Source organism: Oculina patagonica, chromosome 14 (assembly GCF_052425735.1).
Source record: "Oculina patagonica isolate OP01 chromosome 14, crgOcupat, whole genome shotgun sequence".
In the NCBI taxonomy this organism is placed as follows: Eukaryota; Metazoa; Cnidaria; class Anthozoa; order Scleractinia; family Oculinidae; genus Oculina; species Oculina patagonica.
The window spans coordinates 1,740,633-1,760,347 of NC_135771.1; the positions used below are offsets into that span (position 1 = coordinate 1,740,633).

Genomic DNA, 19,715 nt, shown 5'->3' on the forward strand with positions numbered 1-19,715 from the left:
ATGGCTTTCACCCTAGCCTTTCCTCGGGTATTCGGAGTCCCGTTTGGGTACCTGCAAGAGTTCGGGTGTTGGTGGTCCGCTGGGTCAAGGAGTCCTACCCCTTTTCAGATTAAAGAGTTATATTGACAGCATACCCCATCTCAAACCGAGAGTTAAAACTTTTCTTTACAATAATACAACATCCATTATTTTCTTTCCAAAATTTCAAAACGATCTCATTTAGAAAAAACTTTCCCCCTTTAAGCGACCTCATCTCAGACTAGAAGATCAAAATTGGAATTCCATCACAGACCTGTAAGGTCAAAAATGAGACGCCATCCAGTGGCACACACCCGTATAGCGTATATAAGGTAGTACCCCCCCCCCCCCCTACGGCTTTACGGCAGTGGCGGTTACTGTGATAGTCTAATCGGCGCTTGTCGCGAGTAAATTGTCGCAGGTCGCGGGCAAATTGTCGCGGGTGGCAGCTTTCTACTTTTTTTTAAAAGTAAACTGCCTTAACGAAGATAATAGAATAACAATAACAATAGCTTGAAAGTTAGTGGACAAAAAATTGAGCAATTTGCCGACAATTTACCCTCGACCCGCGACAATCTACCCGCGACCCGCTACTCGCGCCCTTTAGACTATCTCGCGGTTACTCAAGTGCAAATAGCAATGCAGTTACCACAGTATTAACTAGTACCCAGCATTAAGCTCATAAGATAAAATCAATGTATTCTCTGTGGTGGCCATCAGCTTTTATATAACTTCGTGAAAGACTTTTTCTTTATGATTAAAAAAGCAAATGTTGTGAAAAGAACTACCCAGCAAGTTAAGCAAGCAGGTGCAAAATGCTATTAATGCACTCGTGTTATTATTAATGAAGTTTAAATTTGGCCTTCTGACCTCGTTCAATTTAAGGTTATGACAGTTTAGATTTCCTTTTCACAAACAAAAGGAAGTTGTTTTGTACAGCTAGTGTCGTCCCAGGCCCCTTCATCAACTGTCATTTTCACGCAGTCCTGGTAACTATTCTCGTTGTCTGGTTGGTTTGAAGCCCACTTAGTGTAGGTCACGTGACTGCCGTCAGGCCAACGGAAGGTTCCTTCTGAAGTAACGTCATTCAGACCGATCCACACTCCATCAAGCGGGCTCGTTATTTGGATCTGCAAGCATTAAAAGTATATTTTAATGTTTGGATAAACCTAGACATTTTGTAGTTATTGCGCGCCTTGACAAAGCATTTATCTATTTTCTTGACTATAGAAGGCCACAAAAGCTCCAAAAGAAACCGAAACTACATAAAAGAGGAGAGAAAGGGAGGTGTTATCGAAGGTCAAAAATGGTATCTTAAGGGTAAGAGTTTAGATCTCGGGGCGGAGCATCCCAGTACGAAATAGTGTTGAGTACCCTCCCCCTCTCCCTCCCCCCCCCCCCGGGTTTAAACCCTAACATCGCATAAAACACGCAAGAGCTATCATTTACCCGTAATGTTCAATAGCTCTTCGCCAGTGACAGCTCCTCCAATAATCATCAGATCTCTCAAGTATCCCCTCAATGATTTACCGAGGTCCCTCCTTATTCCAATATCATAAACTAAACGGGAACTATCATACATGGGGTATATGTCACTCGGCAAATCCTGGTTCCCAACCTTCTGACCGTCAAGGAATAAGTAAGCCTCGTTTGCAGTTCTGTTCCATACCGCTGCGACGTGAAACCACTTATCAATTGGCGGAGTCCTGTGTTAATAAATAGAGGATACGTTAACATGTAAATTAATGCGTTATTCTTACTTAATAATAATTATAATAATAATAATATAATAATAATAATAATAATAACAGTAAAAAACATATCGTTACAGGATTGCTGCTTCAATGCAGGTTCTGTTAGTATAAAAAGGACGTATGAACAATAACATATTTATGCTACGTTATAAAAAAGCAGAATAAAGTCACCACTTCAAAAAATTAATGGTTGCCTACTTTGTAGTAAGAAGCGCGTTTGGTGAATCCTAAAGTAAAGTTCCTAGAGTAATAAAGGTGAATGTCATAGTTTCAGATAAATGGCAAGTTTCGAATGAAGTTACGTGTAGACAGTGTCGGCTGCAATATACTTTGAACAAATGTTATACTACATAATTTGAAAACCTTACCCGCCATTTATATATGGTTTGTCTTTCCGTTTGTTATTTTTAACTATGAAACGAAGTTTTTCATAGTAGTAAGTTTCAACAACAAAATGATATGGATTAATCCAATAGGAGTAAATGGTTGAGGGCGGTGTAACAGGACTCTGTAGTTTGACCCAGCTGGTGATGGTAAAACTGGTTTGTCCAAAACTCACGGCTGGGGTTGTGGCGTACGCGCCTGATCCATTAAGGTACAAGCATTTCACACCGTCTTCCTCCTCGTATGTCGCTCCATTGAAGAGACTGTTTAGAGAATAAGACAGCAATTATTTTGATGATGATGATAATGGTTCTTCTATAGCTCTATGCGCTTCGCAATTAGAGTTACGGGACGAGATCGGATCGAACATCAGCATATCAGGCGCCTTCGGCAGCCGCTATCCGTCCATGTATATTATCTCGTCCCACCACCCAACCCATGGATACATGCGAAATAGGCCAGACCACAACACTAGGAACTCCGTGCCCTAAATTTTGTGGTAAGTGTGCGGGTTCTTTAACGTTCCCTGCTGACCATAACCCTGAAGATGCAGGAGACGGGGCCTACGGTTTATCGTCCTTATCCGAGAAGACTAAAACATCTAACCATTTGCAGATGTCATTGCAAAGTCAGCACGTTCTCCTCAGTTATTTTAAGACCCTGTGTTGGTCCGGTCTGGGAGTCGAACCCGAGACCTCCCGCACGACAGTCCGGCGCTCTACCAACTGAGCTAACTGGTCGGCGGTTAGCTCACTTTGAATAATCTCTACGAGAGATAAAGACGTAGCCTGTTCCAGGCGTTCAGTTACTTGGGAAGCAGCGCGTAAAACGGGAGGATTAGCGGCGGGAAGAAAGGCGAGTGGAAAAAATTGTTTGGGGTTTATTTCGCTCGCTGTTTTTCGTGTTGCTTCTCAACTAACCGAGCGCCTGGAACAGGTTACTCGAATGGCATGTTTCATAATGGCTTTGCCTTTAAAACCCGTCATGAAACAATGAAATATACTTTTTAAAATTGAAGAAACAACCCGATACAATGATTGATGTGTTTTCTGCTCACCTCACATCGGTATCATTTCCATCCAGAGTCCAGTGGCTTATAATCTCCTTTTGGTCCTCATGGTCCTTACCTTATTAAAATAAACGTTCAATAATAATGTCAACTTGATAAAGTTGAGCGATGCGTTTTAGCAGGTAAACCTTTTTCAAGCAATGTGGTTGCTGAATTTCCGTTCGTCTTCTTCTATATATTTCCACCCTTAAATGCCTGGTATATAAACTGTACGAGGGCGCACTGTTGTCATCAAGTGCGCGCGTATAGCGGTGCACTGAGGAAGAGGCAGCAACTTCAAACCGTCTTGCTTATCAGTTACGTTTTTTCGAGTGTTTATGGACGCATGTTACAGTGCAGCTATGTTGAGAAGACAACATAAGTGCACTGGAAACGATACTTAGGCCTAAAGGCTGTGAAATGCGCATGCGACCCGATTTAAATCGTAACCTCAGTACTTTGCTGGCGGTGACCATATTTAGAAATCATTAATCACATGAAATCAGTGGACTATCAATAAAATGTCTGCGCGCGCAACTGTCTTGTCACGAGGACAAGTTTCTGGCATTCAAACTTTGAGTTAAAAGTCTCGGTAACATTTCCCTCTTTACGCACATGAATAGTACCTCGATTCCAATGTGTGGCTTCAATAGCTCAGTTGGTAGGCATCTCGCCGGTATCGCGGAAGTCACGGGTTCGAATTCCGAATCCCGTTGAAGAATTTTCCTGTTATTTTTCTTTGAAATTTTTTCAATTGCAATTCACTGCGAGGATCATTTCTTCACTTTACATCTCATCCGCAGTTCACATATATGAATTATTTCATAAACTTTACGTCAGTACTTACCTTTTGTATTTGTTTTTATTTTGTCAAGTAACTGAGAAATAAACTCATTTTTGGACTTTTTTTGCTTGTTTACAAGGAAAATAGAAATGTTTGGGATTTTGTGGTTGTCTTCGTCGTTGATTGACACTAGATCTCCACCAATCGACTGACAAGATTGCTTTGCTTGTCTCCAGGCTCTTTTCTCAGGAAACAATTTAAGGAGTTTGGAACCAAATCTATACCAGCCATCTGGAAGAACTGTGTAATAAAAACAAATACCGTATTTGCGGCGCTTATTCGAGGGCGGTGCTTATTTAAAATTTGGACGCTGCAAAGAATCTAATCTAAACGAAACTTATCCAGTAACTAAAAGAGGGGTCTTTTGATTGTCAGTATTCGTCTCTTACGGAAGAGAGTAGTTTCGCTTGCTGTCCCGACTGCTCACGGCCTTCACAACGTTAACAGAACTGCGTATTGTTAGAATTTTGGATAGGAAAAATAATAGGCGAGTGGTAGGTAAAACATAATAACTTTGAACCGCGAAACATCGCTTTTGATGAAAACGAATTTCCAAGGCTGTTTCAGCGTTTCTCTGTAGTGCTATTTTTGTTTATACGGAATTCTTCGTATAAGCGCCGCATCGGGACTGCGGTGCCTTATTCGGGGGGGGGGGGGGGGTTATTAACTTTGTTGTCCTGAATGCGGCGCTTATTCGAGGGCGGCGCTTATTCGGGGGCGGCGCTTATTCGAGTAAATACGGTAGATGTCTTTATAAGGTAGTATTTTAGTGGGTGGTATGGCTGCATAATTTTAGCGAACAAATTACAAAACTATGCACAGCGAGTGCTATGCACTAAAATGTCTAGTAATTGAAATTAACTAACCAACGTGTTTCGTTCCCGAAAATCAATCTTTGGTTTAAATCTGTTTCGTGTATGCCACGGTCAGGTGAACCAAAAAGAAGACTAACCTGCTTAACTGGATTTCGACATTACAAATATATAACTTTTAAAAATTGCTTAAAATTTTGCTTAATTTAAGTTTTGACTGGTTGAATGCCAAGCCTTAAAGAAAATTTGCGATTTTGTTAAAAAAAGGATCGATCTGAATAAGAATTATAAAATGAACAAAATTGACGTGTCAGGTTCAAAATGTGAATAAGAACGTAACATGTATGGCGGCGAGTTTTGTTTCAAGGTTCTATGCTGTGATGATTTGCACATCACAATCACACTACAGAAAAGTGAAACCATCTTACCGTCCTTGTAGATACATCGCTCTGTTGTGCAATGTTCAATATCCTGAAGTTGAAATAAACAAACTTTAAAACAAAGAAAACGGGTTTTATACATACCATTGGAATACCTATTACGTACGAAGTAAGCTCCTTCATTGGAGAGTATAGTGTCCAAAAAGATACTGCTCTCCCTGGAACCACTTGATTAAGTTTTAACTTCTTCTCATAATACCACTGAGTTTTATTACTGAGACCGAGAACTTAAGTAGCAACCGAGTATGGAGAATAAATGACTTACCGCCATTTGTTGATACTGACTTCCTTCGCTTGGTATAAAATCATGTGGGTCAGCGGTTTTACTAGAATTGTTAAGCTCACACGTGACCCGTCCTGTTGGTAGTTTTCGCACGTTAATAGAGAAACACAGCGGTGTGTCCACGCAATCCCAGCGACATTTAATTGGGTCAGCGGCAGAAACAGTAGCTATCACGTGATTCTGTAGAACCACATCTTCTTCTTTAACAAATTTTGTCGTTCTGCATCCAGTGACGAAAGGCAACCAAAATAACGCTATCCACTTCATGCTATAATTAGATAACAATTAGCACCACGGCAAATTGACGGAGAGGCCTGACACAACGTTATGACTATTAGAAGCTAATTGCTGGCAGCAATGAAAAGAAAAAGAGAAAGGCCTTGTTATTGAAATAAAACAAAGAAAAAGAAAATGGCGACAGAAGTGAATAGTGGGCATTTGAATCAGCTCGTACGATACTTACGATATGATAATTCATACTCGAAAATTGGGGCTTGTTACACCTCTAGCACAATATAGAACTCGTTAGCAGACATAACCCTTGCACACTAATGAAGATGGTCAAAGTTAGCAAATTAATTTTTAGTTTACCATGCATTTGTCTCTGTTTTGACTTTTGCACTATATTTCTTATCTGGGGGATAAGGTCAACAAAGGAAGTCAGTTAATAAAGTCTTTCTTACATTTTCTCGAAAATTCCAATTCATATCTAGACCAAAGTATCTTGTCTAAGAGCAAAGATAAAAAATATATAAAAAAAGTAAGTTTCGAGTAATTTTGGAAATGGTCAAAAACAACCCTACCTCTAACTTTTCTGGTGAAAGGTATTCATGGGTGAGTGATCAAATCGGCTTAAAATTAGTTTGACCCCACTTCATGGGACCCGTTTTTGTTTTGAAATTTTCCAAACGTTGGCATGTCTCTCATCGCAAAACAGAAGGCCAAACCTCCAACCGAATCACGTCCACCTGTCTTTAACTAATCTTTGTACTTCGTACTTCTCCGGGGTCCGATTTTCTGAGAAACAGTTTGAAACAAAGATGGTGTTTGCAGGTGCTGTCAGAGCGGTAGTCTTAGTCATTTTTAACGTCAAAAATCTCTCGAAGGATTTTCTATATATCATTGTTTTTTCTTAGGGTTTAAGAAAAGCGCTGTGTTTTGAACATACCGTAAAATTCCGGTTATAAGCCCTGAAATCGTCCAAATGAAAAATGCTACCTATTTAAGCTTTGCCTTCAAGATTTTAGAAGGTAATAAAAGCTCATCTAGTTATTCCTGCAAAATGGAAAATTTTCAGTTTCCAAGCGCTCTCGTTTGATAATTTGCCCGAATTTTTTTTTTCTGTATGTTCAAAATGCAACCCCCCTTTATTCTGACTAGTTAGAAGTTGGCACTCTTGTGCACACGTTTATAAAAAAAAATGAGTAAAATCAATTCCCGAAAAAGAAAGGAACTTACAATAATCAGGAAATATTATCATACCTGTATAAATGATTCTTGCAGAAATTTTAGAACTTGTCCTCATAGTTGATAGATGGAAATGGTTAGGAAGCCCGGCAAACATCAAAGGAGCAAACAAATTAGCCAAGATTGATGTTGGAAGCTCCTCGACCCTGCACATCTTTTGTTTTGCGCTCATACACTATGCATGACTAACGTAATCGCAATGTTTCTATTGGTTAGTTGCATGAACACACGTAACCACCTATTGTATTTTGTCAGGTTTTGTTCAGGGTCAAACCCCAAAACAGCAAGCAAAAACATACAACATACGGGCTTCCTGACCATTTCCCTCCATAAACTGAGTTCTCAGTTACATGGCCACAGTTTTTCCTAACGATAAAATCATGTTCAAAAGGTGTGACACATCGTCTTATTACACATCTCATCACCTGATATGTGAACTTACAGCTGCTTCAGTTAATTTGTTCTCAGATATAACGATGGCTTAATTACTTTGTCATTATGTTTTTTAAATTCAAATTACACGGATTATAAACAATCTTCGTAGGCTAGATGGAATAAAAAGATATTTATTATTGAATTGTTTTTTATTTTTTCTTCTCGATAATTCTGTTATTGCGTTCATGTGATTAATTCTTGACTATTTGAATTGGAAGTTAGTTTCTCTCTGAGTTGTTTTTATTCGTGGAGTATCAATATATATTTTCACTCCTAAGGACGTCCGGGTGGAAAACTAAAAGGATTTACTTTACAACAGCAAACCATGAAGGTACTGCTTGAATGGTAACACCCAAGATTCAAAATCGAATTTTGTATATTCCAATTTTTTTTCTCTTCAAAGCCAGGGTTGCTAATCCATTATAATTCAACTTTAACTCATTTCATCATTCAGTTTTGCCCATAATGCATCGCCTTCTAGAACAACCTTGAACCGCATAACAGTGAAAAAGCACCACGTGAAACTATGCTGCTCAATAGCTGTTATTGAATGATGACGCACTTTGATTTCATCCATTGACTTAGAACCAAAATTAAAAGGGACTGTGTCACGGCTGAATTTAGTCTATTTTATAAAATTTTGCCAAATACTTGCCATGAAACTTTAAATATCTGCGAAGAAATCACTTCTATGGATCTTAATGACGAAATCATAGCTTTATTTCAACCAAGAATTTCTCTAGGGCATTAGAATTTAAAGTTACCCAATTTGGTTGCCATTTTCCGATGTCTAAATTTGGTTAAAATCCGTGACACAGCTCCTTTAAGTGGTGTTGCTATGGTGATATCAGCTGGACAACAGGCGCTCTTGGTGTTAACACCATGATTGATTTCTTCAATTTTCTAAGTTATAAGATTTTTACAGAAAGTTTGGCACAAAATTATAAAGTGACAATTTTGTAACTTGATCAGTTCAAGTTGACAAACAGTTCAGGTCATCATTTCACAAACAAAAGGAAGCTCTTTTCCACAGCTAGTGACGTGCCAGGCCCCTTTATCAACCGTCATTCTCACGCATCCCTGGTACCCATTCTGGTTGTTTAGTAGGTTGGAAGCCCACTTAGTGTAGGAAACGTGACTACCGTCAGGCCAACGATAAGTTCCTTCTTTGGTTATGTCATTTAGACCAATCCAAACCCCACCAAATGCATCTGAAACGATTAATGCACATGCTAGAATGAGTATTATTACTTTCTTGTGAAACATTTTAAAAGTTAAAGAAGATAAAATGAGCTATGTCAAGTGTATACAAGTAAATATTTGAGTTGAGATAAAGAAAGTAGCCATCAAAATCAAGGGAAACCTGCGCTGTTTCTATGCCACTCAGAGCATAGAGTGAAGCTATATTTTCAATTTAATTTCACTGTTTTAAACATTTACGTTGTTTGAGCCTTCACAATTGTTTTTAAATAAACTACTAAATTTGTTACTGATTTGCAAGACTAGTAAGCTCTTCACCAGTTAGAGCTCTTCCAATAATCATCAAGTCTCTCAAATATCCCCTAAATGGTTTAGAAACGTCCCTCTTTAGTCCAATGTCATAAAATGAATAGGAATTTATATCCTGGAAGCCTGGGTCCCAACCTTTTGACCGTCAAGAAGCAAGTAAGCCTCGTTTGCGTTTCTGTCCCAGACCGCCGCGACATGAAACCATTTGTCGATTGGTGGAGACCTATGCAACAGTGAAAATCGATGAGTAATTCGTTCCTGCGTATTCTACCAAAGAGACAGTCTTTCTGTATTAAAACCAGGGAGATGCAAACGAATGCCTTACCCTTCTTTAAGCCAGGGTTGGTTTTTTCCTTTATCATTTCGAACCCTAAAAGGAAAATTTCCATAGGTGTAGGCGTCAAAAAGAAAATACTTTGAATCACTCCAATATGAGTAAATAGATGACACCTGTTCAACTGGACTCTGCAGTTTAACCCAGCTTGCCATGGTGAGACTTGTATTTCCAAAGTCCACTGCTGGGGTTGTAGCATGCGCGCCTGATCCGTGGAGGTACAAGGATTTCACACCGTCTTCCTTTTCGTATCTCGCTCCATTGAAAAGACGACTGTTTAAATAACAAAACACAGCCGTCATTCTAAAGGAGTTTTAAGAAATGCTAGACAAAACTAAGGTATTCATTATGACGTATACAAATTCTGCATGGCGTAAAGGCGATGAAGATCTATAAAACGTGGAGACCATCAAAGGCCATGTTTTTATAAAAGTAGTTTAGGAAGAAAGCAACTCGTTAATTTAATACAAAACAACAGAGCAATACCTCTGAAGTATATCCTCCATTCCCATTTAGTTTTGTCTTCTCCCCCTCTGACATTGATTATAAGCTTGGTCAGTACAATTATTGACCCACCGAAGACCCACAGAGTGCCGATAGCTCGGGGGTGGGGTACTCAAAAAAGTTTTATACGGGGAGGCTCCGCCCCGAGGTCCAACCTCTTACTCTTTAATATACCATTTTGACAGAAATTATACCCCTTTAGTATACCTTTTATTGAAAAAAGGTACCTCATTTCATATACCTACACGACACGACATATACTTGTCATACTCAAAACAGGACGTTTTTTTGACATTTTGATGTAGCGCTTAATAAATTAAGACGATACAGCCATAAATTGTGTCTGTTCGAAATATTTAATTTAAAGGCCTTTTTAAATATGTTAATGACAGAATTTCCTACCCTTTCATAATACCTAAACTCGCGAAATCCCTACCCTTTTATATACCTGAAGCCCGAAAAAGGTACCCCTTTCGGAAGGAGCCTCCCCGTATAGGCCGTTATAGGGAGTACCCCCGGGGGGCCGATAGAAAACATATCTGAGCTGAGATCACTAAAACACCTATGAGATTTCCTGTCGAAGCGATCACTAAATAAATTATATTTTCTGCTCACCTAACATCAGAATCATTTCCATCCAGAGTCCAGTGGCTGATAATGTGGTTTCCGTCCTTACCTTTTTAAAGTAAAATTTTATTACAAATGTCCGTGACGGATAATGTTAAACTTAATATAGTTATATATTTATCAAGAATACAGTGACGTATAGTCTGGTTTGTTTCCTTAACTTTTTTTAAAAAAGCAAGTCTGTTAATAATACCAGCTGATGGCAGTTATTTCATAATTTTATAGTTGAAGCACGCGGTGGCCATTTAAGTTTAATCAGTGAACCTCGCGCTCATTTTAGAAATCTGGCTGGCTGAGTTTTGAAGTTTTATATTTCGCCTGATAAATACATGATCTACGTTGCAGACTATTATGATCTTAAAGGTGTGCACGTATAATCAAGTGTTGTGTTCTGAAGAACTGTGTACTTTTGTTTGGTTTTCCCTCCAAAAAAAGATACAGTATAAAGTACTTATCAAAAAAAAAAATAATAATCTAAAGGCCCGCCTTGTCATGCGGTGGCCTAATGGTTAGTGTGCTTGACTTCGAATTGAGCGGTCCGGGCTTGAGCCTTGGGAGTAGTCATTGTGTTGTGCTCTTGGGCAAGAAACTTTACTCCCATAAAACCTCTCCCCAACCAGGTGTATAAACGGGTATCGGCAAAATTGATGCAAGGGGGTAACCCTGTGATGGACTAACATCACATCCAGGGTGTAGTAGTAATACTCCTAGTCGCTTCATGCTACTAAAATCGGGATAAGCTCCAGCCTGATGGGCCACAAGGCTCAAACGCAGACTATACCTTCAGTTTACCTGTCTTGTCATAACCAGCTAACTGGATAAGGTCTTTTGTTAATATTAGATTAAATTTTCCATTCCATTATTCATACATGGTGCCATATACGATCATATACTAACCCGTTTTGTTTGTTTCAGTTTCCTCCAGTAAATGAGAAACAAACTCATTTTCCTCCTCGTGGTTGATTGACACCAGATCTCCACCAATCGACTGACAAGAATTCCTTGCTTGTTCCCAGGTCTTTCTCTCGGGAAACAATTTAAGGAGTTTGGAACCAAATCTATACCAGCCATCTGGAAGAGCTGTATTAGCAAACAAATAATTTTAGTTATTTACTTCTGTATTGCAAATGGTTTTGCCTTTCAAAGTTAAGATTTAAGGTAATTAATTAGTAATTTGGTCTGGAATCGTGCTAAGTTCAGAAATATTTATAAACTGAAATACATGAGTAGGACGCTAATATTTTTGGGTTTCTGCCGGCAAAATAGTTTTGCACATTACTGTGCACATGCAGGCCCTTTAGGATGGCAGTAATATAAAAACATCTTACCGTCCTTGTAGATACAGTACTCTGCTGTACAATGTTCAACTTCCTGAAATTGAAATAAACAAACAAAATTTCAAACACTCTTTAAAGTTTTAAAAAACTCAAAACAGCTTTCCTCGAAAGTCTGAGCTCAAACATTCAATGATTAAGGATTCAGTTCCAATTTCTCCCCGTAATATCAATGTAAATTTTAAACATGCTGGTGGTAAAAATTTACAAAATTCAACATCAACTAGACAATATTGTGCTGATAAACCAACATATTCTGAAACTTATTTTCGAAATGTAAAATATATTATTTAAAGAGAATTGATATTTTGAGACCGGAAGTGATCAGCTCACCGCCATTTGATGGTATTGACTTCCTGCGCTTGGTATCAAATCTTGTGGGTCAGCGGTTTTACTAGAATTGTTCAGCTCACACGTGACCCGTCCTGTTGGTAGTTTTCGCACGTTAATAGAAAAACACATTTGTGTGTCCACACAATGCCAGCGACATTTTATTGGGTCAGCGGCATTCACAGTTGCTATCACGTGATTCTGTAGGGACACGCCTTCTTCTTTAACAAACTTTGTCATTCTGCATCCAGCGACAAAAGGCAACCAAATTAACGCTAAGATCTTATTCATTCTGCAAAAAAGATAACGAACAAGAGTCGGAACAGAATAATGACAAACAAGATTGCAGGATTGCAACCGCGGACAGTCCCAATAAGGACGAAACAGCTGTCTGTGGTTGCAATCCTGCTGTATCGGTTCCATTCGTGGCGGTGTCTCGCAAAGTCTACTTTTCATGTAGTATGATCCGCCTTGCAGTATTGGTTGTCATTATTTTATATATTTGCTGATTAGATCTCTAAGTAGATTCTTCGTTAGCAGCGTTATCGTTTGCGGTCTCTTGTTGTTTTAAGTTTTACTGGAACAGTATATACTGGGACTATAACGTACGATAAAACAGTTTAAACCATGCTGCCGGATTTTTTTATTCAGCTGTACAGTAGAACACCGCTCTACGGACACCCGCTTAATACAAACTTTTGTATTATTGTGTCAAAACATAAGTATTTAAATACTTTCGCCTGACTTTAGCCCCAAACCTCGCGATCCGGGACCAACACCATCTCAGCGTTCGAACTTCGCCTGTTCTCAAAATTTTAACTTATCTAAACTTACCCACAAACATGGAAGTAATTTGAGAAGAGGCAGTTATGTAACTTATGTTATGGGTTCTTAAAAGTTCGACGAGCAAGTCTTTAGCAACTATGTCTTTAAGTTTCCTTTTAATTTCCGGAATAATGTTTTGTTAGTGATATTGGACACGCATAAATCTTTACTATTACTCTTACACATGTTTTCCATGCAGAAAACATTTTGCTGGAACGAGTGCAAAGAATTAATTCCCTAGCAATAAAACAAAAATGATAATAAACAGTTTGTACAACAAACAATACTATTTTTACCTTTTCTCTTTAACGTTGAAACTGTAGCTGCATAAATGGTTTTCGTTATAATTTTGGAACTTTTCATAAAGGGTAATCAACGTTATGAACACATCCTCTTATTCCACATCACATCATCCGAACATCACCTCGTATGTGCTCGCAGCTGTCTTAGTGATGTTTATTTCCAGATGTAATAACAATTCAGACGACTCACTGTTTATGTGAAAATCAATGTTATTGATTTTTATGATGGCATGTTAATTCAAAGAATACAACAATAAACCACCATAAAGCAATAAAACAAAATGATAATAAAAAGTTTGTACAACAAACAATACATATTTCATACCTTTTCTCTTTAACATTGAAACTGTAGCTACCTAAATAAATAAAATGAAAATAAATAAAATGATTAAAAAAAATAAAAAAAAATAAAAATAAAAAATAAATAAAAATAAAAAAATGATAAAAAAAATGAAAATGAAAAATGAATAAAAAAAAAAATAAATGAAAAAAAATAACAATAAATAAAAAATAAAATGAAAAAAAAAAAAAAAAAAAAAAAAAAAAAAAATTCTTGTTACAATTTTGACACATGTCATGAAAGATTATTAAAGTTATGGAACTGTTAATTCGGACAGAATCGTTCCTAGTTACATGGCAGCCTCAATATTCTCCAAAACATCATGTTCAGAAGCTGTGACAGATCCTCTTATTACTCATCACATCACCTTATATTTTGACTCGCAGCTGTCTTCGGTTAGTTTTATTCCCAGATCTAATAATCGGCTCACTCTGTATTCATTTGTTATTGTTTTCTATGATGACCTATTAATTCAAAGAATACGGATTGTAAACAAGAGGGTGGGGGTGCTTTAAAGGAAAAAAAATATTATTTTCTTGTTATAATTTTTGATTATTCTATTATTTTGTTTCGTGAAAGTTAATTCTCCGCTACTGGCTATATATTCTAAATCCGTCTTTAAGATTTCCTTATTTCAAAGAAAAAAAAACTCATTATTCTTAAACTAACAGGGTTTTTAATTCGCAATTCCACTCCAAGCAATTATTTTGTTTTTAACGAAGGAGTTCTAGTTTATTCACTTATACTCACTTCCTTCAATATTCATGCAAAATGAAGTTAAACAAAACAAATAAGAATTTTATTTGCAAACAGCAGCACATGTGAAATTACTGTTCAGTAGCTTTTTTTTAAGTGGTCACCCACAACTCGGGTTTTGTTCACTTCTTTATTGTACTTTATTAAAAAACAACGCAGAAGTTTCGAAATCGTTCAATATTTATGTGAAATATTATTATATAAACTGAAAGTTAGTCTTTTGCTAAGTTGCTTTTATCAGCTCCGTACGCGTCTTGAATATGGCAAAGTCTTTTTTAAAAACTAAAATACCACCTTTCACTCTTATAAACGATTCCCACGACGAGAGCTAAAACGATTTAGTTTACAGTGTTTGAGGTTACAGTCTTAAGGAAGGAGACGCCAATATGAAAGGGAGGGGGATGCTCATCGTCTCGCTTAGGGATGTAAATTATGGGTTTTGGTCTAACTTACAAGTATTCAGGCCGATCAGGCATAAAAATGGTATCTTTTAGAAGTTAAAAGTGGTGTAATTTAAAGGTTTCATTTAAACTTCCCTACGAGCATCCTTTCATGTGACAGTCCCTCCCGGAGGTTACTATACAGTTTCTCATCTATTCGATTTGAATGATCACATGTTCGGGCTATATTTCTACAGCTTAATATACAGCACCACGTGAAAATATTGTTCAAAAGCTTTCATTGATATAACGCTATTTAGACACACTAGGCATTTAACTATATCAGCGGTGTAACTATACTAATAGTGACATATCACCAAGAACGCAGAGGCTTTTGGTTATAATTCAATCATTGATTGAGTCAAATATATATTGTCTAAACTACAAAGTTACAGAAAGAAACTTTCAGAAAAGCTTACAAAAAACTCAAAGTCGGTTAAAATCAGTTAAGTTAAAATTTTGCCTTCTCTCTTTGATCAGTTCAAGTTGATAAACAATTCAAGTCTTCTTCTCACAAACAAAAGGAAGTTGTTTTTCACAGCTAGTGTCGTCCCAGGCCCCTTCATCAACTGTCATTCTCACGCAGTCCTGGTAACCATTCTGGTCGTCTGGTAGATTGTAGGACCACTTAGTGTAGGTCACGTGACTACCGTCAGGCCAACGGTAAGTACCTTCCGTGGTGACGTCATTCAGACCGATCCAAACTCCACCAAATGGATCTGCAAACGATTAATACACATACTAGATTGTGTATTGTTACTTTTGAGTGGAAAATTACAATGCACCAAACAAGCACAACCTTTTTTTAACGTAAAAGACTGAGATAAATTGAGCTATGTAATGTGTATAAAGGAATTGTTTGAAAGTCGATATAAAGAAAGTTACCATTAAATCGCATGGACCCTTAAAGTAATAGTCTATTTTGTCTTGCAATTTTAATAAAATGGTTGTTGTTGTTGTTGTTCATGATGAATATGATATTGTTGTTTTCTAAATAGATTACTAATTTTGTTACTGACCTGCAATGCCAGTAAGTTCTTCCCCAGCGGCAATACTAGTTAGCTCTTCACCAGTGAGAGCTCTTCCAAAAATTATTAAGTCTCTCAAAAATCCCCTCAGATGTCTATCGAGGGCCCTTCTTAGTCCAATATCATAAAATGAACAGTCATTATCCCGAAAGTATGTGTCGCTCGGCACAGCCTGGGTCCCAACCTTTTTGCCATCAAGGAACAAGTAAGTCTCATTTGCGTTTCTGTCCCAGACCGCCGCGGCATGAAACCATTTGTCGATTGGTGGAGACCTGGAAAACAGTGTAAATTGATGTGTTATTCATTCTTTTCCTATTCCACTAAAAGGTCAATATTTCTGCAGTCAAGTATAAAAATTAAACGGGAAGATGTGAACGAATGCCTTACCCCTGTATCATCGACGGAAGAAATGTTTCTTTGTTATTTAAAACTAAGAAACGAAGCTTTGATGACTTGAAGGCGTCGAAAGTAAAATGCTTTGAATGGTTAGTCCAACATGAGTAAATAGTTGAAGGAGGGTCTGGATTCTGCAGTTTCACCCAGACGGCAATGGTGAGACTTGCATTTCCAAAGTCCACTGCTGGGGTTGTGGCGTGTGCGCCTGATCCGTGGAGGTACAAGCAGTTCACACCGTCTTCCTGTTCATATCTCGCTCCATTGAAGAGACTGTTTAAAGAATAAAACACAGCGGCCATTTTATAGGAATTGTAAGAAATGCTAGACAAAGGGTACATGATGTTTTATTCATGACGTATGCATATTCCACATGGCTTGACGGCGACGAAGAACTAAATAACGTGGAGTCCATCGTAGGTCATGTTAATTAAAGTGATGTAGTTTACGAAGGAAGCTCTCTCATTAACTTATTTTTAAACAACAGAGCAATACATTTGAAGTATCTTTCTTTTTTATTCAGTTTTTTTTTCTCTGCCAACATTTATTATAAACAAGGCAATGCAACTACTGGCACATCAAAGAAGCTCAAAGACTCAAAATACCCAATAAATCAGTAAAACACCCAGGAGATCCCCGTGGAAGCGATCACTAAATAAAATTTTTAATTTTTTCTGCTCACCTAACATCAGAATCATTTCCATCCAGAGTCCAGTGGCCGATAATGTGGTTTCCGTCCTTACCTTTTTAAAGTAAAATTTTATTAAAAATGTCCGTGAAGGATAATGTTAATGAGCCATGAGTTTATTAGGTAAATCTTTTTTAAGCAACTGCGGTCGCTGGATTTTCGCGCGACTTTTTCTAAATATTTATGCTGGCAGTTATTTTATCACCGTTGCCATTTCCTTTTAATCAGTAACAACCTTTCCACCGAGGTGTATAAAGGCGTGTCGGCAAATTTAATGCTAGGGAGTAACCCTGCGATGGTCTAGTATCCAATCCAGGGAGGAGTAAAAATAATCCTATTCGCTTTATGCTACAGAAACCGGGACAAGCTCCGGCCAAGATGGGCCACGAGGCTCAAACGCAGACTTTACCTTAACCTTTTTACCTGTCTTGTCAGAACCAGCTAACTGGATAAGACCTTTTGTTAATATTAGTTTAATTTTTCCGTTCCATTATGCACACATGGTGCCATATACGATCACATACTAACCCGTTGTGTTTGTTTCAGTTTGCTCCAGTAAATGAAAAATAAACTCATTTTCCAACTCGTGGTTGATTGACACCAGATCTCCACCAATCGACCGACAAGAATTCCTTGCTTGTTCCCAGGTCCTTCTCTCGGGAAACAATTTAAGGAGTTTGGAACCAAATCTATACCAGCCATCTGGAAGAGCTGTATTAGCAAAGAAATAATTTTAGTTTTCAATTTGTGTATTGCATGTTTAAATCTTAATAAAATATAATGGTTTTGCTTTACATTTATTACATGAAAGTCAAGATTTAGGGTACTGAACTAGAAATTAAGTTTGAACTGGTTCTGTATCTTAATAGTAACATGAACTGTACTGAAATCGTGCTAACTGAAGTTTACATACTGAAAATTTAATACAAGTGAGTAAGTGATTTTTTAAGGGTTCTTTCGACGAAATGCAGGGTAGACCGGGGGGGGGGGGGGGGTAAAAACACAGTATACTTTATACCCATGAAGGCACGATTTTCGTGTTAAAATATTGTATACCCAATATAAAATCCCCCTGTATATCGTATACCTAAAAACCCTGGCCGACCTTGAAAATGCTTTTGTACAATACAGTACAAACTTCATTAACAACTCATGAACAACTCCTCGAAAAGGGATCGTAGTAATATGCACATCCTACCGTCCTTGTAGATACAGTACTCTGCTGTACAATGTTCAATTTCCTGAAATTGAAATGAACAAAAAAAAATTTCAATGCACGCAAGTACGTTGTTGTCAATTTTAAAAAATCATCGTTATCGAAGGGTACGTATAGACTGTTATTTATTATAAACTACTCACTAAAACTCAAATAAAACGGAAGAAAAAGAAATATAGTGTTGATCGCTTGAAAAAACTAGAAAACTTTTTCTTTTAGTCCACACTCTTGAAAGTTTTGAAGAACTCGAGACAGCTTTTCTAAGTCTTATCCCACACACACTCAATGATTAAGGATAAAATTTAGAAAATTTGATATCAACTAGACAATATTGTACTGATAAACCACCCAATTCTCAAAACTAATCTACACTGATGTATGGTGATTACTAAGGAGAATTAATATTTTAAGACCGGAAGTGATCAGCTCACCGCCATTTGTTGGTACTGACTTCCTGCTCTCGGTATTAAGTCTTGTGGGTCAGCGGTTTTGGTAGAATTGTTAAGCTCACACGTGACCCGTCCTGTTGGCATTTTTCGCACGTTAATAGAGAAACACAGCGGTGTGTCCACACAGTCCCAGCGACATTTTATTGGGTCAGCGGCAGAAACAGTTGCTATCACGTGATTCTGTAGTGTCAAACCTTCTTCTTTAACAAACTTTGTCATTCTGCATCCAGCGATGAAAGGCAACCAAAATAACGCTATGATCCAATTCATTCTGCAAATAGATAACGAGCAAATGTCAATAGTCATTATGTGCATACTTGCGAATTTTTGGAACAGAATATATTGGAACCGTAACATGTTATAAAACAAGTCAGTTTAACCCCCTGCCGGATTTCTTGACTCGGCTATATAGTGAAATCACTCTCTACGGACACGCACTTTATACAAAGTTTTTGCGCGTCTCTTTGGTGTTTAACTTGTTCCACTGTGACCGGTGCTCTACTTTGCTGATTTAAAGCGATTTTAGGCGGTTTCTACAGGGCTTAAAACTTCATTCCAATCAACTGAGTCCTAACATTTGATCTCATCCAGGTAGTAAATAGTTTAATTATCCAGCAACAACAACATGGGTTACTTGGCTCACAAGCAGAACTGACTCAGTACGTTAATACACTTACTTAAAGAAATGTTTAAAACCAAACTGCAATTTTGTGTCGTAGTGTCTTTCCTGTCCTATTTCCTAGCTGGGGAGGAGAAACTAATAAGCTAAGTTAGTTGACGTACATTTTTCGGAATTTTTCACCAGTCAAGAGTTCACTGTAAAAACGTAAAATACTTAAGTACACTTTAGGGCTAGCTAGACCAAACATCCAAACCTCTCGATTTAGGGACCAACATCATTTCAGCGTTCGATCTTGCCTGTCGTTAAATGTAAATTATCTAAACTTATCGCATTTGCATTCCTAGCAATAAAACAAAATTTATAAAAAACAGTATGTAAAAACTAACAAGGCATGTTTGATACCTTTCCTCTTTAGCTTCGAACTGTGATTGTTGTAACAAAATTCAAACTTGTAATGCAGGGTTATCAAAGTTATGGAGCTTTTATTTTGGACAGAATCGCCTAGTTACATGGCCACGATAGCTCTCTTAACG

At 37.7% G+C, this 19,715-nt stretch overlaps 1 protein-coding gene and 1 pseudogene across 1 annotated transcript; both read right to left on the reverse strand.

The window, feature by feature from the left end:
* Positions 1–914: 914 nt before the first annotated feature.
* Positions 915–5,850, reverse strand: LOC144639062 (uncharacterized; annotated as a pseudogene).
* An 8,725-nt stretch (positions 5,851–14,575) lies between these two features.
* On the reverse strand, positions 14,576–19,514 carry LOC144638954 (uncharacterized). Its single transcript, XM_078498230.1, has 8 exons — positions 19,238–19,514; positions 18,543–18,831; positions 18,094–18,136; positions 17,424–17,606; positions 16,890–16,950; positions 16,202–16,480; positions 15,806–16,086; positions 14,576–15,505 (listed from the first exon to the last, which is right to left on the reverse strand). The coding sequence occupies exons 2-8, from the start codon at positions 18,828–18,830 to the stop codon at positions 15,285–15,287; spliced, it is 1,356 nt and encodes a 451-aa protein (XP_078354356.1). The 5' UTR covers position 18,831; positions 19,238–19,514; the 3' UTR covers positions 14,576–15,284.
* Positions 19,515–19,715: the final 201 nt, after the last annotated feature.